Source organism: Alosa pseudoharengus, unplaced genomic scaffold (assembly GCF_046254945.1).
Source record: "Alosa pseudoharengus isolate Yale_2024_CS ecotype anadromous, Long Island Sound unplaced genomic scaffold, YU_APseudo_1.1 YU_APseudo_1.1_scf_17, whole genome shotgun sequence".
Taxonomy (NCBI): domain Eukaryota; kingdom Metazoa; phylum Chordata; class Actinopteri; order Clupeiformes; family Clupeidae; genus Alosa; species Alosa pseudoharengus.
The window spans coordinates 19,653,239-19,679,450 of NW_027468640.1; the positions used below are offsets into that span (position 1 = coordinate 19,653,239).

At 39.9% G+C, this 26,212-nt stretch overlaps 1 protein-coding gene across 3 annotated transcripts; it reads right to left on the reverse strand.

The window, feature by feature from the left end:
• Positions 1–3,283: 3,283 nt before the first annotated feature.
• LOC143128010 (uncharacterized) lies at positions 3,284–15,996 on the reverse strand. Of its 3 annotated transcripts, XM_076289690.1 has the most exons (11): positions 15,751–15,996; positions 15,590–15,625; positions 15,038–15,301; positions 8,708–8,791; positions 8,473–8,583; positions 8,335–8,359; positions 8,155–8,219; positions 7,990–8,034; positions 7,535–7,600; positions 6,965–7,027; positions 3,284–4,676 (listed from the first exon to the last, which is right to left on the reverse strand). In XM_076289690.1, exons 2-11 carry the CDS (start codon positions 15,609–15,611, stop codon positions 4,636–4,638), a joined length of 786 nt encoding a protein of 261 aa, XP_076145805.1. In that variant the 5' UTR covers positions 15,612–15,625; positions 15,751–15,996; the 3' UTR covers positions 3,284–4,635. The 3 variants fall into 3 exon arrangements, with proteins under 3 accessions (XP_076145805.1, XP_076145806.1, XP_076145807.1); XM_076289691.1 differs by lacking the exon at positions 8,708–8,791; XM_076289692.1 differs by lacking the exons at positions 8,473–8,583; positions 8,708–8,791.
• Positions 15,997–26,212: the final 10,216 nt, after the last annotated feature.

Here is a 26,212-nt window from a genome sequence, read left to right on the forward strand (position 1 = left end):
GGCTGTTTGCTTTTGATGCTTGCTGTACTCATCCCCTAGCAAAAAATAACTGCAGTTTTTTCGAAGTACAGTTCAGTTATACTACAGTAGGCTACAGTGCAGTATAGTATTTTGATACTCAGAAATCTGCAGTTTGACACTTTGTAAGGGTCTGATTGTGCTAGTAGCCTACTGGCTGACTGTTCTTCACCTGTGTCTGTAGTAGGCTACTTGCCAAAGACATACGCTACTGAACTGGCTCCCCTGATTCCCTTCAATATTTTTTCAAACGTAGACTATTTTAAACAATAGGCTAATTTTAATACTTCATGATATAGGCCTAATTTATCTATAATTATTCCACTGCTTGGTTGAATTCCCCATTGTCCTACGTAATTTAGAATGACCATTTACCGTATGTTATTTGCACACCTATGAAGTAGATCCATTTTTTTGGCCGTATCACACTTGTATATTAATTCGCCGAACTCGTTGTAAAGTTTAAATGAACTTTCACGTTGCATCCGAGCTGTAAAATGCAGACATGGCAACATTGTAGCATATGACGGAGGTGGCTTTTAGCTAGAGGGATGACAGCAGGCTAAGTAAAATAGCGATGTTTCAAAGCTAAAGTTCATCAGAATCTTGGGATACGCCCGCTTGACAACGGGAGAGATAGAACTAACGACTGGCCTTTGGCCGTAGCAACCATCCATTTAGAACTAGTAACGGCAGTTTGTCCTGCAAGTTGAGAAATTAGTTGATATGTGTCGGAAGAAATTAGTTCTACAAACAAGAAAGTTTTAGCGATTAAAACGTTACAATTGTAACAGGAAATGAACACAACGCAAGTAGCAACAGTGGAATAAACGGGATAATGGACTACTCCACGGTGGTCTGTTCACAGAAGTTAATGCACTTAACTTCCGCTTCGCGTCGGGGCCGTTTTACAACCTCGACCGTGCATTAACTTCTGTGAACAGACCACCGTCTCGTCCATTATCCCTTACCTAAAGCTTGACTGAAATATTGTAAAACAATTTAGTTATTTTAAAAATGTATGGGAAGAGGGAAATCACTTATTAGTTACGACGGGTCCTCGCATGTTTCTGCTGAAAAACTGCTAGTTTCATCCCGAGCTGCACGTTATTATGAACGCATTTAAAGAAATACAGTAATATTGGCATTATGATTATTATGACTATGAGGATTTTTCATTAGGCTATTTTTGGTGCCCTAAGCACAACATGTGATGCGCGCGGTGGGAACGGCGGCACTGGTAGTAAGCTTGACCCCAACGCTATGCCATGCCTATGTCAGAGTTTCCGCTAGAAAAAAATGGTGCCGGTCAAAGTGACCGGCAGAGGTTTCGTTTTCCGGACATTTTGATGATATGCCGGTCAAATATCCTATTATCGCTATTCGCTACTTAATTAGTCAAGTTGAGGAAAACTGGAGACAGGCTATGTAGCTTAAAGAATGACATAGGCTAAGCAGGCTGAATAGAATGCAACATGTTCATTAGCCTAACTTATGTAAACATGCTTAACAAGATCTAGCCAGTATATGTTTTCACGGACAGCAAGAGTCCGCTTCGTTCGTTGTTTTAAAAAGGCTACGTTGTTTGTTGCTGCTACCCACGTTATCTCCAGTGGTTCCACTGTTTAACTTGCACAGATGCGCACACAAAAGAAAAGAAAGGAAATTATCCGCGGACCAGCAATCTCCTTGTCGAGGAGGCCCTAACCCTGCAGATCATAGACAGAGAAAGCATAGGCCTACTGTATACTTTGGGTACAGAAAACAATTGCATGTCCAGTGTACACGGAGAATGCAGTGTCTTGGAGCGGCCGCAACCCCGCAACTCGACTTTCAACGTCATGATTCTGACAGATAGCCTACGCCCGACACTTCTACTTTTGTTGAGTTGACCGGACATCTGAGGCTTCAGACGTTACCAATTTATCATCATACATCGCGTCTGGCCTCTGAAAAAACTTTTAAGGCTAGTCTGCCTGGGCCTGGCCATGTTTGAACCGCCTCACTCATTTGTTCGTTGTTTAACATGGACGTTTTAAGCGTGCGCTTCCTATTTGAAATGCAGCATATAGGCTATGCGTGTTGTTTAATAGCTTTAAAACGGTACATTTAAAAACCCTGGCCTATGTCTATTCCAGCCTTACTCAAAACTACTCCAATTAATGTCATTTTGGGCTAAACAAAAGTTTGCATTCGTTATCATTCCTAAATAGACCCTGGGTTGTTGCACCAAACTATACCTTTAAATCTTTCACTTACGTATGGTCTATTGCAGGGGTCGGCAATTACGTTTGGACCCGGGCCAATTTTTTTTCAGACAATGGCATCGCGGGCCATAGCTTTTGTAATGGGGGGGGGGGGGGGGGGGGGGGGGGGGGGTGTTATAGGCCTACTATTTAAATTATTAATTATTATATTATATTAAAATAAACATCATCTAACTTTTAAAATGCATTTAATTTAATTCCATTAAAAACGTTTATTTGCTTATGTGCGCTGTTTTTATGCCGCCTGCTGCATCTCCTGTCGTCTCTCATGAAACAGGCGACTTGCCTAGCAACTTGCCGTAACTAATGTGTAGGCTACAAATATTATTCTTTTGGATGACGTGTAAATGATTAGCTGAACATTGCTATATGCTAGTTATCGATGCAAAATGTCGTTGTCAAAAGCCTTGAAAAGAAAAATTGATTCAGAATGCAGGACCTACAAAGAAGAATGGAAGCAGAGGTATGTGTTGAGCCTGCCTGCATTTCTTAATGCCAAGCCTATTAATTTAACGAAACATAGGCTATTTTTGACCTTGCCCACTGGAAGAGGGAGACAGGACACTGTTGTTGTTTTTTTGCACAAGATTACGCGCACTCGCGTGCCAATACCGTTCCGACCTGTGCGTCATGGATAACTGCAAGGATGTTCCACCTGTTTTGTCACTTTAGTAGGACTATCATCTATACCTCAATAAATGTTTTGAAATTGATGGGATTGCTGTAGGCCTTTTTTTCTTTTTAAAAACATGGGGTTAAAAAAAAAATTCATTCAACAGCAAATTAACGTCATCTCGCGGGCCAGATAGAATCAATGGCGGGCCAAAATTGGCCCGCGGGCCACTATTTGCCGACCCCTGGTCTATTGTCTACTTGTTCACGATCAGGGGGAAAAAATAGAGATTTGGAGGGAAGGAAGAAAGAAAGATAGAGTAAAGGGTTGAAATAACTTTAAAATTTACTCATTGAAAATTTGAAAGTTACACTTGGACCAACAACATAATAAAAACATCATACAGCATAATGACAATATCAGTTCAGATGTTCATATGTGAATGGATGGTAAACATTGAAAAGCATTGGGCGAAAAAATCAGAACATATTAATTTGAAAACAAAATCAGAACATATGAATTGAAAAAAAAAATCTCAACATATGACCACAATGTGATGATCTGAGGTCGTCTTATGGGTAATGCAGTGCAGATACTGTATATTTCTTACTTCACATTCATGGGCTACATTAAATATCATTACAGTAATGAATATTGTAGAAAGAAGCAACAAAATGGACCATGATAAATTTAATCAAGTCAATGTTTCTGATGCTCAAGAATAGACTGCTTGAAAATGCTTGATAAAACAATTAATAAAAATGTGCATGATGCTGGGATAGGTTTGAAGTTGTGTGCTGCAGACTAGTTTGATAGACTAGATGTAAGAACTTTGCCTGACACAAAAAGAGGAAGTGAAAAAAAAAAAAGTTTCAACCGTTTTACCTTCACCTCACGGTGACAGGCGCCCCAGATGCAGGCAGCTCTCAAAAAGGAAATGCATCCGGTCAAAGGGAGTATAAAATAAAAAGATAGAACCCTTTGTTGGCGGCTCCGCAGACCTCAGAATTTAGACTATAGCTTTAGTTTTTGCTCGCTTTGAGACGAGCTATAGAACAAATTCTCTTTTGAGCACTCCCCTTCATATAACAGAGGACAATTTTAAAGAAAGGTTTTCTTGACAAATAGACCAAAACCTCCTTTAAGCATTCACCTTCTCTTGCTGTATGAAATATAGAAGTCAATCTTATGTGCATTTATCTTCTTTAACAAAGAAGGTGTCAATCTTCTAATGTACTAATTTTATACATACAAATGAGTGAATATTGATTAGAAATTGAGATGAGTGTCTCTAATGATGTACTAGTGAGAACAGGCGCGCTCAACTTCCAATCTGAGAGCAATTTCCGGTGCGAGTTATAAAGTGACTGTCAAATTAGAGGAGAAAAACCACACTCAGTTTTTTCTCATTACTTATTTATTGATTAATGCCATCGCCACAGACACATTTCAGCCTAAGCCATTGTCAGTGTACTAAATTATGTACTAAAACCTCTTATTATATGAGCCTACACAAACACTGCAGGCCATGGGTCATTGGAGAATGTGAAAGAAAGAAAAAGACAGACCATGTACACCAGGTGACAAAGACAAAGTAAAAAAGTAATGAACACAGATAAACAAGCTAATTTCACAATAAAATGGGTCATATTCATATTTAAAGAAAATATTAAAAGTTGTGCCCCTCCATAATTGGCTTCTGCAGAAGTATTGCTCCTCAGTATTGGTAAAACTGCTTCAGTCACTTTGAAAGTGGGTGGGCAGAAGGGAGACGGCTCCTGTAGGCCAGAGACATACTGATGTTGAAACTCATACTTTGGAATATATTGCTTGGTGATGTACTGAATACAATATGTCTTAATTCAGCTATGTGTGATGTATGATAAACGCCTTATGTTTCAAAATCTGTTTACAAAATCTCCACCTGCTCAGGTTGAAATTGTAAATAACACACACACGCACAGAGAGAGAGAGAGAGAGAGAGAGAGGGGAGGGGGGAACAGAAACTCTCCACCTGCTCAGGTTGAAATTGTAAATAACACACACACGCACAGAGAGAGAGAGAGAGAGAGAGAGAGAGAGGGGAGGGGGGAACAGAAACTCTCCACCTGCTCAGGTTGAAATTGTAGATAACACACACACGCACAGAGAGAGAGAGGGGGGAACAGAAACTCTTGTGTTCTTGGCTGGTGTCAGTGTGACATACACAGTGTGGTTTTCTTGCATCATCTTAAATTAGCCAGAGCATGTAGAAGTGTTCATCAGTAACTAAGTATAACCTCTCAAACAGGGGCGTGCAGAGACCTTTGAAGAGGCAGGGGCTCAAATTTAACAAAGGGCATATGGAACAAAATTTTCAGAAAACGTGTTAACTTTATTTAAAACTTAATTTTGATTACAACCCAATAGAGAATAGGCTACATGCAAATTATATCAAAATAATTACTATTCCCTAGCCTATAAAGCTTTAATCATCTGAACCTGAGCTGGACATTTTTTTTTCTTTTTTGCATTTAAATTCTAGCATTATGCTATTTCAATGATGATGGTGGGACAGGCTATTATATGGTTTAGCAATTTGCAAAGTATTCTAATGTACTGATAAACATTTTATAAATGTTCATATTTATTCATTATGTATCAAGAAGAATGGGTGTAAATAGCAGACAGAGCTGTAACACATTTTTCTCATTTCTCTCCTTGGTTCTGAAAATTCAATATGAGTGCATGTAGTGTAGGCCTACTGTAGCCAGGGCACAGACAGATAGGTCTTTTCAGTTTTCATTAGGCTATTGTCTACACAGCGATCATAGGCTAAGGCTACATGTTAGACCTATTGATTAAATTCAAAGCTAACTGTAATAGCCTAGAAATCTAGCAAATATGTTATTGTCTAGTCTGGCTTGTCAGGCTATAATTTTAATGTTTATCACAGTGAACTACCACCATTAGCAAGCTGGTGTCTTGCAGATTCCCGTGCTGTGCGTGTGGCCACTGAGTGAAATGACGCGTAATGTAGCCTACTGTAAACAGAGAACGACGTGTGGAGTTGGGTTAGTTAAACAACTACAGTAGCCTATGTCGTCGGCTTATGACGATTTAGAAAATGTTTGCCTACTCTGTTTTATGAACTAGGTCTACTAACCTAAGCTACTATAACATAGAAACCTAAACAGAATATGTTATGAATGTTCAGCCTTAGATTTTCGAAGCTGCCAGGTTATTGAAATGGATGGACCATGACATGGTTAAAACGGGTTTGATAGCCTACTTCATTAAACATGAAACAACTTTATCTCTAAGCTGAATAATATTGCATGTTCAGACAGGCTAACTGCCAAGTGACCTTACCGTGCTCCCAAACGTCTCCTGCAGCATTGTGCCTGCGTGCACTTTCTGAGAGTTCACTGAATGTATGACGTCACGGATTGGTGGCCGCAAGGCATTTCAATTAACACAGAACATTTTTATTTTTGTAAATTTCTAATTTCAGGTTGGCGAATTATTCATTTAGCGAATATTCAGGTTGGAACTAGCGGAAGTATTACACATTTTAAAAAGTAAAAAACGGGTCCTGTCAAAAGGGCACTTGGATATCAAAGGGGCAAAAGGGCAGGTGCTAGAGCCCCTGTAGCCCCCCTTCTCTGCACGTGCCTGCTCTCAAACATTTAAACTTGTTCTGTTATAAAGGACAGATGTGCTTCTGTTACAGTGCAACAATTAGCTGACATCAATGAGAACAACAAATGAATGATGATAAGAGTGAGACACAGATGCAAGCTTGATGTACACTGTTTAGGTCCTTTTGTATATTCAGCTGGGGAGAGAACAGTTTTACCTATTTTAAAAACGTTCTTTTAAAGGTATATTTGGAGTCAGTGTGCAAACATGATGGACGCAACGCATGTATTTATTTTTTAATCGTCCAGAGCAGTTTTGCACAAAACATACATACACAGTGTGCAAAGACCTTAATGTGCTCCCACCCTATAACCCTGATGCCGAGAGAAACCTACCTAGATGTTTAGAAAACAGATAGAGAAGTCAGAGAGATAAAGATACTCACTACATTGAGCTGTGGTCTTGGGTGGTGCCAGCTTCACATACACTGTTTGTGGGCCTCTGGCTTCTTCAATTGGAGAGAGAACAGTGTTATCTTCACCAGGAATACAACATTTAAAATACCAACTGTCCATACATAGGTCCTCAGCCTCAAACCACAAACCATAAGGAATGGTAAGAAATGGATGACTGATGTAGAGGTTGACCGATTGCTGATTTATCGGCCAGTTCTGATCACATGGTTCATATCATCATCGACCTCCTCGTATCACTTTTTGTTGATATTTGTTGAAATGTGCCATCTTGTTTTTAGACCAACATATTTTATTTCGCACAAACTAAAATAAAGAATTCTTTTCTTTACATTTATGTGATTGTTATACCTAATAGCTTCTAGTTTGCATGTTGTCCAACCAGAGCCATTATATATCAATTTTGTTATTGACTATTAACCTATTTTATACAGTCTACTCTATGCTATTACCAATTCCAACACTGTGACTGATGCCATATGCATATGTTTACACTTGGGGAATGCATATAACAGAGAAAGATGAGAGGGAGATAAACTCACCATATGAAGTTGTAGATTTGGGCTTTTTCAACTTGACATACACTGTTTTTGGCCCTCTTGCCTCATTTTGAATTAGTGAAAAAATATATTGTTACTCCAATATATACACTAAAATTCACACAACAACCCACACAACGTGACAATAGGTCTGTTGTCATTTTCTCATCCTCTAATGTTTCTCATCATGTTATGAAATTACAGTTCCCTTTGTGTGTCTGTGACTGTGCGTCGTATGGCCCTTTTCCACTATTGGGTAAAACCCAGGTGTCTGGGGTAAAGCCTCTGGCTTGTTTCTATTTCCATGATTGAAACCGGGTCCACGGCCTCAGGTTGGCCTATAGGGCATGATTTTGCTTGTATTTGTGAAGAAAAACGATCTACATAATATAAAACCTTTGCGAAAGAATGACGGATTCTTACAATTTAATGACTTGTTGCTGTTGCTTACACTTTACCTTCTGTGCAATCATCTACAATGGTTTCATAGATATGATGGTTCACTAAAAAAATAAAAATAATAATATCAATAAAAGCTTCTAATTGTGGCACTTTTGAACTATGGATGTCAGAATTAACAGTAAATGAAACCAGTTCTGAATGATACAAATAGCTCTTCTCACCTCCAGCCAAATTCTGGTCTCGATGAGTGCTTCTCTCAGCCTGCCCACTAGAGGGAGCCGTAGATCTATATTGATCAATAACAAATTAGTCAGTGAAGCTTAGTAAGTTAGTTGCTTTTCTAGTTGTGGTATTTAAGAATAGTTTGCTATTTGTGTCAGTGAGGCAGCTGAACTACTTACGGGGCCCTTGGTACGACGCCCAGAGCTGCAAAGAGACACACAGTCCCAATAAATGACATTTAATCCAAGTGCATTATCTGCTTAAATTCATATGAATAGTAATATATTGTAAATAAATGACAAATGGGCACAGTTTACCTCTCAGTTTTAGAAAGCAATATGGACAAATTTTAAAAAGGAAGGCTGTGAAGAGTGATCCCAGCACTACCCCCGTGACCACACCCACTGCACACTGATTGGATTGTTGATCTACGATGAGGCATTTGTGTGTTTACAAAACAGATAGAAACAGGTTCAGATATCAAATGTAAAGAAGTATATACATTAAGTAAGTATTTAATATCCTGAATACATTTTAGATAAAATCACACACCCCTTCCAGTAATGCAAACTGAGTTACTGGAAGATGTCAAGTTGGACGAATCCTCTCCCTGGCACCGGTATATGCCTTCAGCAGCTGTATGTAATGTGGTTCATGGTTAATGTGGTTTGTCTTACAGAATGAATCTGAGATGTCTCTGTACCCAACTTACATGTACCGTATGTGCATAATTTACACCACTGCTTGGTTGAATTTCCTATTGTGATGCGTTGTTTAGAACAGGGGTTCCCAAACCTTTCCATGACAAGGCCCCCCAAATACCAGTCTGGCCAAGGCCCCCCCTTTTTGAGAGATGTTTATTAAACTCATCGACAAAACTACGCCAAATTGAAAAATACATTCTCTGTGTTAAGCCATAAGCATGTTGTGTGGATTAGAGTTCTCAACGGGCCTGAAAATTACAACCCGACCCGACCCGGCCCGTGGCTTTTAAAGCCCGGACCCGATGTAACCCGACACATCAACATGAATTATCTGCCCGAACCCGGCCCGCGGCCCGACGTAAAACATAGGCTACGTTTTGACTGTTAAACCCTGACTTTATTTAGGTGAAGATTCAACACATTAGCGTGACAATTTACTTAAAACGGTGATTTTCTCCTCTTCTGGCGTATCGTGACGGAAGAACCATGCCAACTTTGGATGCGGTTATCTTAGCGATACTTTTTGCAATAGGCTTACCCTCGATACCGTTGGAAAGCTTAGTTCATGGCCGTTCATGTGAGCACAATAACTTAATTTTGTAAATTTTACCAAAGCGACTGGTTTCGCCTTGCAGGGTCACATATTTAATCAGCACCTTGCATTTTGAGCATTGCACATAACCTGTAGAATTTTCATCAGAATCCAGCACCACTCCAAACACTTTCCAGACCTCTGATTTCCCCACTAGTAGCGACGATGAATTCACCTGCGGCAAGTTCAGCCTACTTTTCACCAACTCCATCTTCTCCAGGCTAAAGGCGTGCACGCAGCGTCTGCCCCTGCCCCTCTCCATGATGCACGTTGCACGCAGCAGCAGACTTTCTTTACGGTGAACAGCTGCGATGATTAATCATTTTTTTTTTTCACTGAGCAGAAAAGATTAAGCCCGAGGTCCGACCCGACCCGAGTCATTTGCTTATATTTTCGACCCGAACCCGGCCCGAACCTGCGGGTCCCGTCGGGTTTGTCGGGCCGACCCGACCCTTTGAGAACTCTAGGGTGGATTAGTTTGTGAAAGGGTCAGGGGGTCAAGTGTGACGCAGGAGAGTTACAGGAAACAATGCAAGACTGAAGAGTTAAGAGTTCAGCAAACTGGATAACTTTATTAGCCTAGAAATCTAGACGCACCCTAGCAGCGGCAAATTAATTTGCTCAGCCTGTACGTCTAGTAGCAAACCATAGGAATTTCTATTGGCTGACGCCGTGGACGTCATCCAATCACAGCGCTCTATTTTGTTAGAGTCTTAAGGCGGGCTTAACAGGATGACGACAGTCCTACGACGGTGAACAACAAGGAAGGTGGCTATGGCGAACGAAGAGCGGTTGTTTGAATCGGCGTTGGCGTCAACTTTGGAGGAGTTGGACTTGTGCTTTTCTTTGAAAGTTGAGCAACACAATGCACTTAAGTCATTGCTTTCGAAGAAGGATGTATTTGCCGTTTTGCCAACCGGATACGGATATGGTCGTAGCGCTGGCCTATTGCATGCCTAGGCAGTTTGAAAGACAATTCTCTGCCCGCCCCTTGGATTAAGCGAGGTGAATGGGTCGATTCCAGACTATACATTTCAATGATATAGGATGGCCCGCCAGGCTATAACTTTATACCTCTGTGTTGCCGTGTTCTTCTATGCACCAACTTGTATAACAAAGCACTTTGCGATGGAGCATACAGTGTGAGAAAATTGCATTTGGGCTTTCTACCGGAAGAGAGCTGTCAATCCAATGTCATTCCCAGTCACAGCCGCGGCCCTGTCTGAACACACTCCATCACACCAAGACCAGCCAAGTCCATTTGCTTTAAGACCTACGAACACGGCCGGGCGAAGCAACGGCGATTTATGGCAGGTGACCGGCAAAAAGGAATAGAATTTATTGAAGTGAATGGTGCAACGCACACGGCAAGTGGAACGACAGGGCGATCGTCGCCATCACTCGACCCCTTTCTATTTTCAGGGAGATTTTGATACGTCATGATACAAAACAGCTGTCTGGTCAGTGTATCTCCACTGAATCGATAGGTGATCGCGTCGCCAGCAGTGTGTGTAGTAAATCGATTACAGAATTCCACCGTCGTGTTTGACTGTTGCATCGCCGGCTGTGTGCGGTGGGCTCATGGAGGTATTATATATAACTGGAGAGAGTGACTAAGTCCCACCCCCGTTCATTTCAATGGCCCATGCTAGGCTAGCTACTTCAGCCAAAAAAGCATGAAATTGACCGCAGCCATCTTTACGAAAATGGCGTTTCATGGGTGTTCGTTTCCGGCACCAGCTAGAATTAACCTATTAGATTCCACGTTACAGACGAAGACAACTTAAGGTACAACGGTATGTCGTTGATGAAGATTGGCCATTCCCTCAGAGGAAAAGAAGTTGTTCGGGAACGCGCTTCACCTCGTTATAAGTGCAAATTCATTTAATTGGTTGGGAACATTTTGGGAATGGTGGTAAAGTTTGCCCTGTCTCTGAAGTCCTAGGTTATTTAATGTGATGTTCATATGTGATAATAAACTATGCAAATCAATATTGACTCACTTTAGGCTACACAAATAATGATCCCTAAATGTATATTTGGACAGGCTGTATACTAATTGCGCAATAAGCTATTCAACGAAAATGACTATAATTATGTAGACATGGGACGAAGAAACTTGTGGATAGCTGGGATTTTTGCTGCACCCAGTGTGAATTTGCAGCTTGTTAAACCTAGGCTACATTTGCAGGCAGACGAAATGAAGGCAACGCAAATTAAACTTACCGATAGAAGCGCAAATCCCTCGGGTATTGAGGTTCGAGCAGGCATTTCAAGAGTCTGCAACTGTTGTTGGATATTTGGCTTTTGCTTCGACTGGCAGCCTGGCCATTTAAATCAAATGCATGGCCTAATCATGTCAATGTTGCAAGAAAGCAAACTAAATAAGCTTTGTTTTAAATGACTTGGGGAGGTTACATGATCCCGACGTTGCGTTGTCATGGACTACAGGTAGGCTACTACAGCGTTTTAAAATAGTTTTCATACACAACGCAATGAGTAGGCTAATAATTGGATATAGGTCATTGCTATGCATACAATTGTCATAGTCAGTTACCTTGTCAACTCACAAATAAGGCAAATAATAGTATATGACAACATTTACTTTTTTCTTTTATTTACCACAAAGTCTGGTATAATAAGCCTAAACAATGTAGGCATTAAGTCAAGTATCAGTAGCTTAATCCAAGTAGTTAGTTGTTTTATTTGTCATCTTCCAGAAATGCAAACCAACATGGACGCGCGAGGACGCTCGTGCCCAACACTAAACTCGTGCATGAGCTGTCATCTACCAATCAGCATGTAAAAACCGGTGCCGGAAGTTGCAACCATGTAACGCCATGTTTTCAAAAATGTCGGCGGCCAAATGCCATGCTAAGTGGCTGAAGCTAACCCTTCAAATCCTGACCCCCTGGGTGGGCTACAGTGTACTCGTGCAAAACGTAAAAAATATCTCTCCCTTTGGCTGTAGGCCTACTTTCAAAAAGGTTTCCATTTTAGCAGAGCTAACCAGCTAGATAAATGACAGGAGTACTCATGGATGTCACACTTTACCAGGGCTACGCCGACAGTTTATGTGATGATGAAGGTGTTTGAATAACAGCCAATAAAAAGATTATCATGGAAAATAAAATGTTCAGATATGCGACAAAATGATTGTAATGGTATTTTATAACAATACTCATAATGATGTTTGTACGCTTTTAATTAATTTATTTTTTGCTTTTATTTTTCCTTCCACTTTGCTTCATCCCCCCTGCCGTCTGATCGCGACCCCCACTGGTCAATTATTATGACCGCCGCGCAGCGAAGCGGCGGTCATATAGGTTTAGTCAGATTTTTTTTTTTAATTATTTTTTTTTTTTTCTTTTTCGCATGCCCAAATTTCTGTCAATGATTCCCGGGACACTGAAAGACCGGGGTACACGAAACTTGGTGGGCATGTAACCCCACATGGATAGCATGGAACCATCGTTTTTCGTTTTGATCTGTAGCCCCCCCGCTGGACTGGACCCCCCGAAAGGAGGGTAGGGCAGACACAGTTTTCTGTGAATATCTCGAAAACCGTAGGGTTTAGGAGGACCATTTTTTTTTTGTATGTTGATCTCAAGGGGCCATGTCAACCCATTCCATAACCACTCATCTCATGTATAGCGCCACCTAGTTAAACACAAAAAAGTAAAAATGAGGTGTTGTAATTGAAGGTATCTGTGACCTAACAAAGTCAAAACTGTACAAAATTGGAAGTGTAGGATCATTATGACACCCTCTGTATGCACGCCAAGTTTCGTGGAATTCCGTTCATGGGGGGCCACACAATAAATTAATTTATGTTACTATACACCAACTGGCCTGTAGGTGGCCGGAGACAGTTTTCTGTGAATATCTCGATAACCGTAGGGCCTAGGAGGTCCACCTTTTTTATGTATGTTGGTCTTAAGGGGGCATGTCAACCCATCCCATTACCACTTATTTTATGTATAGCGCCACCTAGTTAAAAATGAAAAAGCAAAAAATTAGGTGTTTTCATCACAATATCTCTGGCTGACAAGGTCAAAACTGCACGAAATTAAAAGTGTAGGATCATTATGACACCCTCCGAATGCATGCCAAGTTTTGTGTATTTTCGTTCATGGGGGGCCTTACAATAAAATAATTTATGTGTACATTTAGTGACGTACACCAACAAGGATTCCCGGGACACTGAAAGACCGGGGTACACAAAACTTGGTGGGCATGTACCCCCACATGGATAGCATGGAACCGTCATTTTTCGTTTTGATCTGTAGCCCCCCCGCTGGACTGGACCCCCCGAAAGGAGGGTAGGGCAGACACAGTTCTCTGTGAATATCTTGAGAACTGTAGGGACTAGGATGACCATTTTTTTCTGTATGTTTGCCTCCAGGGGTCATTTTAACCCATTTCATGTGCACACCTCTGCACAGATACACACACACACACACATACATTCACAGTAATCATACGTATGACACATACTCACACAGTAGACATATGTACGCTTGCATGCACAGGCACATACGCAGGCACAAACACAAGCACGCACGCACACACACACACACACACACACACACACTCACACACACACACACACACACACATAACATAAACATAACACAAACAATCAAGAATTTCTCAGAATTATAAACAGGCAAGATGGAGGTGGGGTTGTATAAAATGAATTTTACATGTGAAATCTATGAACTAATCATGTTTTGGTACTTGTTGTCTAGCAGATACCAGTGAGAATTGAGTGTGGATAATGCAATTTAGTGAGACAGTTAGAATCATATAGGCCTTTCAGCGTGATTTCTTTTTGTGGAAAAAATGTGCTGGACTGGGCGGCGGTCATATTTTGTACCGCTCTGCGGTACATCTAGTTGTATATTGATTTGTTGAACATGTGACGTTTAAATGAACTGTCATGTTGCATCAGAGCTATAAAATAGCAATCTGACAGACGTTTAGAACATAGCAACATTGTAGCATAGGACTGAGAAGGATTTAGCTCAGTCACAACTAGTAACGGCAGTTTGTCCTGCAAGTTGAGAAATGAATTGATATGTGGCAGAAAGAAGTAGTTCTACAAACAAAACAGTTTTAGCGATTACAAAGTAGAAATTATAATAGGAGATTAACACAATGCAAGAGGCAACAGTGGTTCGGTTAACAGAAGAATAATGTGAGTATGAGGTGTAACGGCATCCTCCGCTGCGCGTCGGGCCACATTACCACCTTGAACATACATTATTTTTCTGTTAACCCAACGCCGTGGCATCCATTATCCCTTACATAATATGTATAATATGCACTATATGGATTGTTTCCTTTGTTCTTATGTGTGGTTCATGCTTGCATGCATGTATGTATTTGTATACATTTGCCACTTTTTTCATTTCTGAATGAACTCTGCTGAAGGCACGTCTGGCTTGTCCTCTTCACCTGTTCCCTCCTCCTCTTAGTCCCTCTTATCATTTAACCTGGCTGCAGGAGACCCTCTGTACCACTGCCTCTTCAAGAAGTAAGAAAGTATTTTATATCAGATAGATGTCAGATAAAATCACTCACCCCTTTCAATAAGGTAAACTGAGTTGCTAGGAGATGAAGTGAAGTTGGGTGAACCATCTCCCTGGCACCAGTACAAGCCTTCATTAGCTGCAGACATGCTGATTGTGATGTTGTTATGTATAGTCTTAGAGAATAGATTTGAGATGTCTTTGTACCATTTATATTTCCAGTCACCGCCAGGCTCAATCACACATATCAGAGTGACATTCTGTCCAGTGGACACAAGATTTTGTGGCTGCACAATCAGTACGGCTGTGGGAATATCTGTGGGAGTAGAAGGAAGAAAAAGTAAAGGAATGTGAATTATGTTAGGTATGGAATGTACATTTAATGATGCATCTACAGTAGGAAACAACAGAAAACATGATAAAAGTACACACATAATAAAGACATTACTTTTCAGTGCATTATCGTGTGGTGCATATTAAGTGAGCACAATCCATGAAACATCATAACCTCAACTTCAGCTTTCGAAATACTCTGACTCTGTTCCATTGCTAGGCAACACTAGTAATAGGTGTAAAGTGTGACTCAGAGTCTAAATGTAATTACCTGCTGTAGGACCACAGGACATTAAGGATCCCAGCACTGAAAGACACAGTAGAATACTATAAATACTGTAGCTCTATGTAAACTTGGCATTTATGCACAGGAGCTGTGAAGACATTTTTTTTTCAACTTAAAGACATGCTGTCAGTGTTCAGTACACTCACCTGCTAAGAAAAATAGTCTCTGCTGTGGAATCTTTTGATGCACCACACAGGAGGCAAGCTGACATGTTGAATCTTCCGTCCATGAGCTGAAAACCACCCCACTATCATGTTCTCAGAACTGGGGGATTACTACTAGTTAGCAATATTTAGTGACGGTATTCAGTGATGATTTTTAATCATTTTTGCCGCTGATTACGACATGTTTTAAACTTCACTCAAGGTAGTCAGGCAGTTAACGAGCAATGTCTCATTTGGGAGTGTGTGTGTGTGTGGGAGGGATCTTCTGTGTGGGTTAGAGAATTCATCACACACATCCTTAATTTCAATTCCCTGCATAACCAGTGATGCAGGCCATTTCCCAAAGTCAAGGAAACATACTCAATGGCCGCCTTTTTAAGGACGCCACGTCATCGAACTCCCCTGAGCACTGTTCCAATGTCAAGAATGCTCTGAAAGTTGCACCTTTTCATTTAAGGAGGTATCTGTGGATCCTCAGGTGAACAAAAATACCCATAATTTATTGCGTTGACATTCATCAGATCAGCGCCGCTACTGAAACAGAAGCATGCAGTGAAAAGCAGAAGCGCTCGGGCGGAACAGCGGTGACGTGCACGTCCACACTTGCTAGTCTGTTCCAAAGTAAAGTCCGAGAAGGAGGCCTCTAGCCTCAACTTCGTAGAACCCGACTCGCAAGGAAGCATTTTATCAAGGAAGTATGCTCAACTTTGGGAAACAGCAGCAGTCTAGATTGCAGTGGTGGGTGTTTTTTTTTTCATGTCCAGCGTTCAAATCACTCACATCTTGTTAGTTGTATGTATGTTGTTAGAATCTGCATAGATTTGCAAATCACATAGACTACACCACTGAATCCTGAAAAGATGTTACACGGTGATACCTATTCCTGTTCATGACAGTTGCTATTGACCCTTCACGGTCCACGTCACAGGAAAATGCCCACACATGTCAGTACATATAGCCATATATGGTGGGCCAATGAATCTCTACCCACTTGCTAACAACGTTGTCTACCCATTCTGTTATCAGCTCAGGATCAGGCAGATAATAGCCATTAGCTAAGACTAATTTCTTTAGGCATGGTTTGTGCTCCTTGGGTGACAATGCATACCTTGACAGCTCAACATGCTGGTCTATTAGCTGCACTTTTTTCCTGACCCCATGCTGCGCGCCCATCCAATTGGATATTTATAAACATTGAAGGGGTAAATATTTATCATTTGTTGTTCATACAGGAGTATTTTTGCGCACAATAGGTGATTTGTGTGTCATTGCCATGTTGGGATGTTTTCACACTATTTTTAAAATAGGAAATACCCCTAATTTCAAGGTGAGTTCTCATATCAAATGCAAATACAACTCAAATAAAATGTACTAAAATACAGGTTGCTGTGTGATAGTTATTCAGACAGTTGGCCATGCATTCAAATTTGGACATTTTAACTTGTTGATTTGTGGTGGCTCTTAAAGACGTAGGATGATGCCTGGTGTTATCCCTTGGGCAATTTCATAGTTAATATATATAGGAAATTGCCCAAGGGAATTCACGGGGCTCCCTCCTAAGTAATTCACAAAACCAGGCCTGGCCCCATGGCTGCCGGACTACACTAGCTGTTTTGTTACGTTTCTCTTCCCTCTTTCATGTTGAGTCGGTTTGGCAATATAGCTTTCAGTTCCTTGGTAACACTTTACTTGGGTAATCCAGTATCCACCCACAGAGGCTTAGATCATCTATTAATACTCAAGTTCAGTACTGTATGTGACATTTGTGTTGAATGTTACCTTAACCAAATCCAACCCCTAGCTTTTACCTTAACCATAAATCAGAACATCTGTAGATATTGTATAGATAGGCCATCCAAGTTAGGTGTCATCAGTTCCTCAGCTAATATGAGGCACACACGAATGCTTTTTGGCCTTTTCTTTCACTTTCACTGTATGTACTGGTATGTCTCCATATAAAATACAGAACAGTGACATGGCATTTCCTCATAATTCATGCCATATTCAACTGCTTGTTACAATAGCATAATATAGCATGACCCTAACATAACATGTAACCTGTATGCCAGTTGTAAATTAATTTCAAAATGCCTTATTCACTATTCACCATGGCACTCTAGTACACGTTCAACTGAGCATACAGACATTATACAGTATGAATGACCATCAAACAACTTCACAAACAAATGTAGTAATAAATCATTTTATCAATAAAGAAGGGTGTCACTGGAGATATTTTCCTAAAAACGAGAGAGAAAAGATAACATGGTGATTCATTTAATAATTTTATGATTGTATACTAGGGAGAAATCAACACGGGCGCTAACTGCATATGATGGAGAATAAATACAACATCATGTCACACAGCAAGGTTAAGTCATAAGGCATTCACAATAGAGTTATATAATGATCTCACATGATCAACTTTTCTGTGGTTATCAAAGTAACAATGACACTTCTCTCCTGCAATAGTCACAGAAATTAAACAAAAAAAGACAAACTAATTACTTGTGACAAGCTGACTCGGTCCCTAAACATGAAGAATCATTCATACAACTCTTTACATGCACACACACACACACAAAGTGCTCGGACATAAATACTTCTATATACCTACACCTTTTTGTCTTTATACATTTCTACAATAATAGTAATACTTTTACAGTACATTGAAGCACAGAGGCAGAAAGTGGTTAAAGGTACAACATATGTCAATAGCAAGAGCAGGATCATTCAAAGAAATATTCAGACCAACTAAAAAGCAGCAGAAATATGCCCACAAGATATCAAAACTCATTACAGTCTGTCAATACGAAAGACAAAGCTGATACTCAGGCCTCTGCTCAAGGTCCACCAATCAGTAGCCAGTTGGAAAAGGTTTAGATTGACTCAGCCAGTGGCTTCCCACTTATCAATCTGCAATTACAACACCTAAAAGCATACCATCAGCTTTCATAGGTGATAAAACAAAACAAATGTCATCATTGGGCAGCACAGAAGAAGGTTCTAGAAATTAGCTTTGAGGGATCCCCCTGGTGGCCACTAGAGATATTAACTGACTTGGTTTGTGTGCCGATGGGGAGGGAGGGTGGCGTTATAGATAGCCCTTTTCCACTGACAGAGAACTGGTTCTGTTCCCATTCACGAACCAACATTTAGACCATTCGGAGCATTTTGCCCAAACAAAAACGGTTCAGAATGTGGCACTTTGGTTTGGAGCTGGAACCAAAAAAATAGTTGTTTTTTCCTGCGAACCGGAATGGTGTACCATTCTACCATTCAGAGGGATGAAGGCTAAAAACATGAGTTTTCCCAGTGTTCTCAGTACCACATTTGCTCAACCCTGCTAAGAATAAACAGGCACGTAAGTGCTGCCACCCATGCAATTCTAATTAGTGACTAATTGCTTCCTTACTCAACGAAACTTCCCCTTCAAGCGGAAACTGTTGTTGTCTTCTAGAAATGCTCCCTGGGGGGGGCACCAACAAGGAGCACCCAAGAGCAACAGAGGCAAGGAAAAACTCCCTTACCAAGGAAGAAACCTTGGGCAGATCCACGGCTCAAGGGGCTAACCCAACTGCCAGGGGTCTTGGTGTGTGACATTAGACAGCACAAGAGGTGTGGACTGCTTGAGGGTTGCAACAGTGTTCTTTGCAACATTTCTGTTCAGAATATTGACTGTGGAAGCTCTCACCCTTGTGATATATTTTGTAAGAGAGGAGTTTGGGACAAACTTAGATCTTATTTGATCCTATTTGATTATTTCTCTTCTTCCCAGCAGGTTTTGAGGTAGGACCTCTGAGCATTCGTAAGTCAACATGTCGTGTTTTGAAATGCATTTCCTTCATGATAGTTTGGGCTTCTTTCAGTATCACATCAATAGTTAGCTGTTATTCATATTGAAAATTAGCAGTTCTTCATGAAGCATCTGTCATGATGAATAGGCAGGTATAAATAGGCAAGTGCAACTAAATGCTTAATGATGCTTATTGTTTTGCCAACTGTCGTTAATCTATCAGAAAAGTTAATCATACACCTATGAGGTGGATAATACTCCGATGGTTCTCAAATCTCACACAATGGGATCAGTTCACACCCTCACATGCCACACCTTGTATTTCTTACAAAGGTTCCACTGGGTGATAATACTGTAAGAATTCACAGGGATTACATCAAACTGCTACAGTAACAATTCTACTGTGTTTGTTGCCATTGATCTTTAAAATATTTTGTAAATAATGAAAGCAACAACCATTACAATCAAGGCAATAGAGAATATGGTTTATGTAAGTTTGTGTGCATGGGTATTATGTTTTCATCAATATAGACTATGTCAGTGAGGGTGAAAAGCCTACCAATCATGAGTGAGTTAATGTGGGCTCTGTGTAGGCCCCTGATGAATTAAATCAAATCATCAAAGAATTATAAAGTCAGATACATATACTTGCAAATTATACGTACACTATAAATTAAACCTTTACATAAATCTGCATTTGGAAAATTTAGGAGAACGCCTAGTGCAAGCATCAAGTTTAAGGCGTACAATAAAGGAGTTCAACATTGAGATACAGGACTGAGGACTGGCTGTCCCTCAGGTTATGGCAGGCTGCTACAAATTTTGCAGCCACAATGGCCACATCCTCGTTTTCTCAGAGGATGTAAGGCAATTTACCCTCATTTGTCAAAGTTCGAAACTCTGGGAGACACACACAGAGAGAGAGAGAGAGAGAGAGAGAGAGAGGAAGACCCTGGGCAGGACTAAGGTTTATCTCAGTCCAGATAGCTTACAGAGCAAAAAAAAAAAAAAACTGCTCAGATGTTGCATTTTTACATGGTTGGATTTTTGACCAATCTGTGTAAAATGTTCCCATTTAAACCTGTTAGCGCGTCAACATTTCTATTTTCTTGCTAAATCAATTTCATCATGTCAACATGTAACTCAATAATGTTCTACACCACACCCCATTATCATCATCAGAACACAGACTGATACCTGACATGTTTGTCTTTTTAGAAATTGTACCATGAGCATGACTCTATAGCACATGTCTCAAATATTTTTTGTTCCATTTTCTTTTTTTATCCTGGTTTATCAGAATTAAGGAAGACCAAATCTAAAAGATGAAGTGCATTCAATGCTGAAAAGGCCCCGTGATTTCACTAAAAACTTTACTTTTGTATGAAACAGGAAGCAAAAATAGCTGACAGCCACAAATGTTCATGACCTTTTCCCTTGGAATAACAACTTGGTTAAGCGGTTTCAACCAAAGACAATTCAGTTTTTTTCTGTTTTGTTATTAACTGCTTTATTTATGTAGCTGTTTTTTGTATGTTTGGCTGTTTTTTGCTTACAACATAACTCCATATCTCGTATTTCATCATTGTGACCCTTGTTTTAAAATGTAGAAAACGATCTAAACTAGATGTACCGCAGAGCGGTACAAAATATGACCGCCGCCCAGTCCAGCACATTTTTTCCACAAAAATAAATCACGCTCAAAGGCCTATATGATTCTAACTGTCTCACTAAATTGCATTATCCACACTCAATTCTCACTGGTATCTGCTAGACAACAAGTACCAAAACATGATTAGTGCATAGATTTCACATGTAAAATTCATTTTATACAACCCCACCTCCATCTTGCCTGTTCATAATTCTGAGAAATTCTTAAATTGTGTGCATGTGTGCATGTACATGTTTATGTTATGTGTGTGGGTGTGTGTGTGTGTGTGTGTGTGTGTGTGTGTGTGTGTGTGTGCGTGCTTGTGTGTGTGCCTGCGTATGTGCCTGTGCATGCAAGCGTACATATGTCTACTGTGTGAGTATGTGTCATACGTATGATTACTGTGAATGTATGTGTGTGTGTGTGTGTGTGTATCTGTTTGTGCACATGTGTGCACATGAAATGGGTTAACATGACCCCTGGAGGCAAACATACGGAAAAAAATGGTCATCCTAGGCCCTACAGTTCTCAAGATATTCACAGAGAACTGTGTCTGCCCTACCCTCCTTTCGGGGGGTCCAGTCCAGCGGGGGGGCTACAGATCAAAACGAAAAACGACGGTTCCATGCTATCAATGTGGGGTTACATGCCCACCAAGTTTTGTGTACCCCGGTCTTTCAGTGTCCCGGGAATCATTGACGGAAATTTGGGCATGCGAAAAAGAAAAAAAAAAAAAAAAAATCTGACTAAACCTATATGACCGCCGCTTCGCTGCGCGGCGGTGATAATAAAGGAAAATCCCATGAATGACTTTTGATTGGTACTATATATCAACAGGGGTTTTTGAATCAACTTGAGTGCCTCAAGGAAAATTCTGTCTAGGGTGTTGAAGTGTTGTCAGTCAGTCAGATTCTCTAGCATTTTTAGAATTTTAATAATCACCCCAGTGGGCCATTGAGAACATATGAACTCATATGTGACAGAAATAAGCATGTGTGTAAAGTCAACAGTAAAGTCAACATCACTTTTTCATTGTCATTTTTGCTGAGTGACATTTGAATGAGTTGACGGTCATAATTAAAAATTAAGAGACCACTGCAAAGTTGAATATGACTGTCAACTCATTTTAATGTCACTCAGCAACCATTGGATGATATCAGAAAAATGTGCAGTGGTCCAAAGCTGTATAATATTGCTATATTATATTGTACTGTATAATAAGTTATATAGTATTGCATTGTATGTGTATACCTTTGCACACCAGTTCTCTGGAGTCCTGGGCACACCAACTCTGGAAAACTAGCCCACAGATCAGCAGCTCGTTGAACCCCCAAACTGCGTCAGGCCGGCCCATTGCTGGAGTGAATCCATCCTCTCGGAAGGAGAATCACCAGCTGTGTCCAAGTCCAAGCGCTCTCTGACCAGAAGCTGGAAGTGCAGCTCAGTAGCAGACAGTCAGACAGTCAGTGACAGATTTCACAGACCTACATTATGTAGTCCAAGACTCCCCAGCCGGCTCAAGCGGTGTTACAGTAAGTAATGTCAAGGTAACGTTAGCCTGATGCAGATGGAAAAACTAACATGCTTTCTAGTGACACCATGGCAGCTTTGTCACTCCACACACTTTGTGACATGGAACACTTTCATTCAAATGCACTATTGGGTAACCCTTGCTTTTACAGTTATCTAATGTATCTGGTAAGTACATAGTAAATTATAGTATTGTGTAGGGTAATTACTACAGATAACATGTAGAAAAATGCCAGAGAAACTACATCTGAAATACTTAGTAATTAGGGTACTGTAAATGAAAGGATAAATGTCACTCACCCTAAGAATGTTAACTATAACAACAAAAAAGTATCGTTCTGGCTGATATTAATGACAATGTCCACATACTCAATAACAACATTAAGAACAATATTGTTTGGGATCACTTTAAGAGTGATTTTAACCGGCACCAAAAAGAGATTGGAGAAAAAAGATGGGGGAAATGGTCCATTTAGGTAAATGACCTAGAACTGTCAATGTAGGCTAATTAGCCATGCCTGACTGACTATCACTTGTATACTTTATCTTTATGACCTCATGTTGCTATATTTTCTGTTTTTTTGTTTGTTTTTCTTGTTTCTTCTTTGTAGCTCTGTCTGCTTGTTTCATTTTCTTTCCTTCATTTAACCCTTTACTGTTATTGTGAAAAAGCATCATAAATAAAAAGTTACAAAAGAAAGAGTTATTTTAACGATAAAAATCCGACAGGTGATTAGAGAGACTTTCCTCATCATTGGACACCGTGGACGCTAATAGTTATAGTTATTATTACAGATTCCTGGTGTTAATGGCCCTTTACCACTATGGTAATTTTTTCCCATTCCATATGATTTTCAGTAAGGCGGGGATCACATTTGCCAGTGGCAAGCGGCAGGTTTCCTAATTGCTCTCTATGGTTCGGTCAGTTAAGGCATTAATTAATTTTAGTTAAGGCGTTAATTGCCGCTGGCCAATATGATCCCCGCCTAAGTGGGGCATACAATTCAGTAACAAACTATTTCCAATCCTATCTGTTGTTTTCCAATATAATTTATTTGTTTTGCGTTTTAAGTTAATGGCAATCTTAAACAGGGTCTCCCAAAGTGACACTGTCAGAAAGAGAATTCTCACAGGACGTGGCGGCTTTATCCTCATACCTATCTAAGTGTTTATTATACAAATCTACATTCCACCTGATACACAATACCAACAGCCAAATAAATAAAACTGACGTTTGAAAACAACCGATGTTATAGAATGACACTTTAGATTCTCAATGTGAATAACTCATAAATGTCAATATTTCAGACAAGGAAATTCTGTCAATGCATTGTTTTTTCAGTTTACTGAAGCCAAATAAGCTTGAAGCCAACCATCTGTTACACCCATGTTTCTAAATGGTACCTTATGCAACAGTGTGTTTCCTTTAAGGGAATGTTTTCATATCCAAGAAATTGAGATAGCATCACAGTAAACTTCCTCCATTAAAACAACCATCTGCCTCTTCTTTTGCACGCTACACTTGTCCACCAGACGACGCAACGACGGTGCTGGAAGGTGGTGTGTATTCTCGAGACTCCTCTCATTCCTACGATGTCTTCGTGTCCAGCAGCCTTCCTTCTGGCTCTGGTGGCCATGATGCCTGTCCAACTCCTACTTGTATCAGGTTAGTCTGTAACAATACCTTACGATATAGAATTGTTTCCTGAAACAGGTTAGATGCACCCGATCATATTATCTTGTGTCATGCAGGTTATGAGGGCGAAGATAATCAAAGTAGACTGCCAGGCGGTGAGTACCACAAGCTGCTTTTAAATATATTTTGTTTGGAGTGAAATGCTATACTGTATTCTAATTAGTTTACCATTAAGGATATCTTTCTCGTTCTCGTGAGGGCATCTTCTGGTGTTTTTTAACATCCCTTTTAGGATGTGTATAAAAACACCTTGTTTGACCTTGTATGTTAAACAATCTGAACTGACCAAGCAAACTGTTTCTTATGATTCGTATGTGACTGTATACAGTACATTTTCTCTGTTTGATATCTCCAGTGATTTACCTTTTTCTTTCCTTCCCCATTCATAGGCTATGATACCAGGCGCCAACCACGAATAATAGGTAGTAAACATGTACTGTAAATTCCTTATGAGCACTGAGGAATTTGCTTATATAGCCTACTGTAAATGAATTAGTTATCAAGTGTTTATCCTTGACAAGTAGCTCTTCATTTATCATTTTGGAGCTACAAACATTACAAGAAAGATGATTATTTTAGCTCTGAAAGCTGTTATGATTCCTAAAATTGTTATTTTATGGAATTTGTAAAACAATGACAACTAATAGTAAACCATATGAAGAACCCTCCAGAATTATTGGCAACTCTGCTAAAGTTGACCGAAAACCAGTATATATCTGTTGGTGATTTATTGTAATAGGCAGCCATGGCCTACTGGTTAGTGCTTCGGACTTGTAACCGGAGAGTTGCCGGTTCGAACCCCGACCAGTAGGCACGGCTGAAGTGCCCTTGAGCAAGGCACCTAACCCCTCATTGCTCCCCGAGCGCTGCTGTTGTTGCAGGCAGCTCACTGCGCTGGGATTAGTGTGTGCTGAGTGTGTTCATAGATTTGGATAAATGCAGAGACCAAATTTCCCTCACAGGCTCAAAATAATCTATACTTATAATCTATTTATAAGTATAAGTACTTATAATCTATACTTATAATCTCACAATGAAAAAAATGAGGAAAAATACAACCTTGAAGGGAAGAAAAATTTTTTTGAGACAAAGGAAAATCTCATAAAGAAATAAATATTTTTTAACTAAAACATGTTGCTCACAATTGGCACCCCTGAAAAATCCTATAAACAAGACCTAACAGAAGCACTTTCCTATCTATTTTCAATTTATTTAAGTTACTGTAATCAGAGTGTCTGTGAACTTTCAGAAGTAGTTAATTACTTTCTTTTTCACTATGGTATGGAAATAAAGTCACACAGAGGCTAAATCCTCTAGATATTTTTCAACATTGGAAAGACAAGAGAATACACTAAATTTAAATAAAAAGAAAGTGTGTTGACGTTTGTAAGTCAGAGAATGTCTATGACAACTATGTACTTTGTTGAAAATGCCTATATTTACAGTTAAAACAATTATTAAAAGGTTCTAAACATCTGGAAATGTGACAAACATGCTTGCAATAATTGTGAGCGATTTGTTTTTATTAAAAATATGTATTTCTTTATGAGATTTTCCTTTTTCTCAAAATAAATTTTCTTCCCTTCAAGGCATTTTTCCTCATTTTTTTCATTGTGACATTACAATAAATCACCAACAGGTTACGTTTTATACTTTTTTTAGTCAACTTGAGCAGAGGTGCCAATAATTCTGGAGGGTACTGCATTATGATAAAAAAATCTGTCTTAACAAAAAAGGTGGAGTCCAATAGCAAAGACCCCTAAAATAGGTC

Coding starts and splice junctions, on each gene's coding strand:
- LOC143128010 (XM_076289690.1), bottom strand. CDS start 15,611: ATGTCCTGTGGTCCTACAGCAG. Junction 7,028..7,534: donor CAAATCTACAACTTCATATG/GTGAGTTTATCT, acceptor CTCCAATTGAAG/AAGCCAGAGGCCCACAAACA. Junction 4,677..6,964: donor CAAGACCACAGCTCAATGTA/GTGAGTATCTTT, acceptor TCTGGCCTACAG/GAGCCGTCTCCCTTCTGCCC.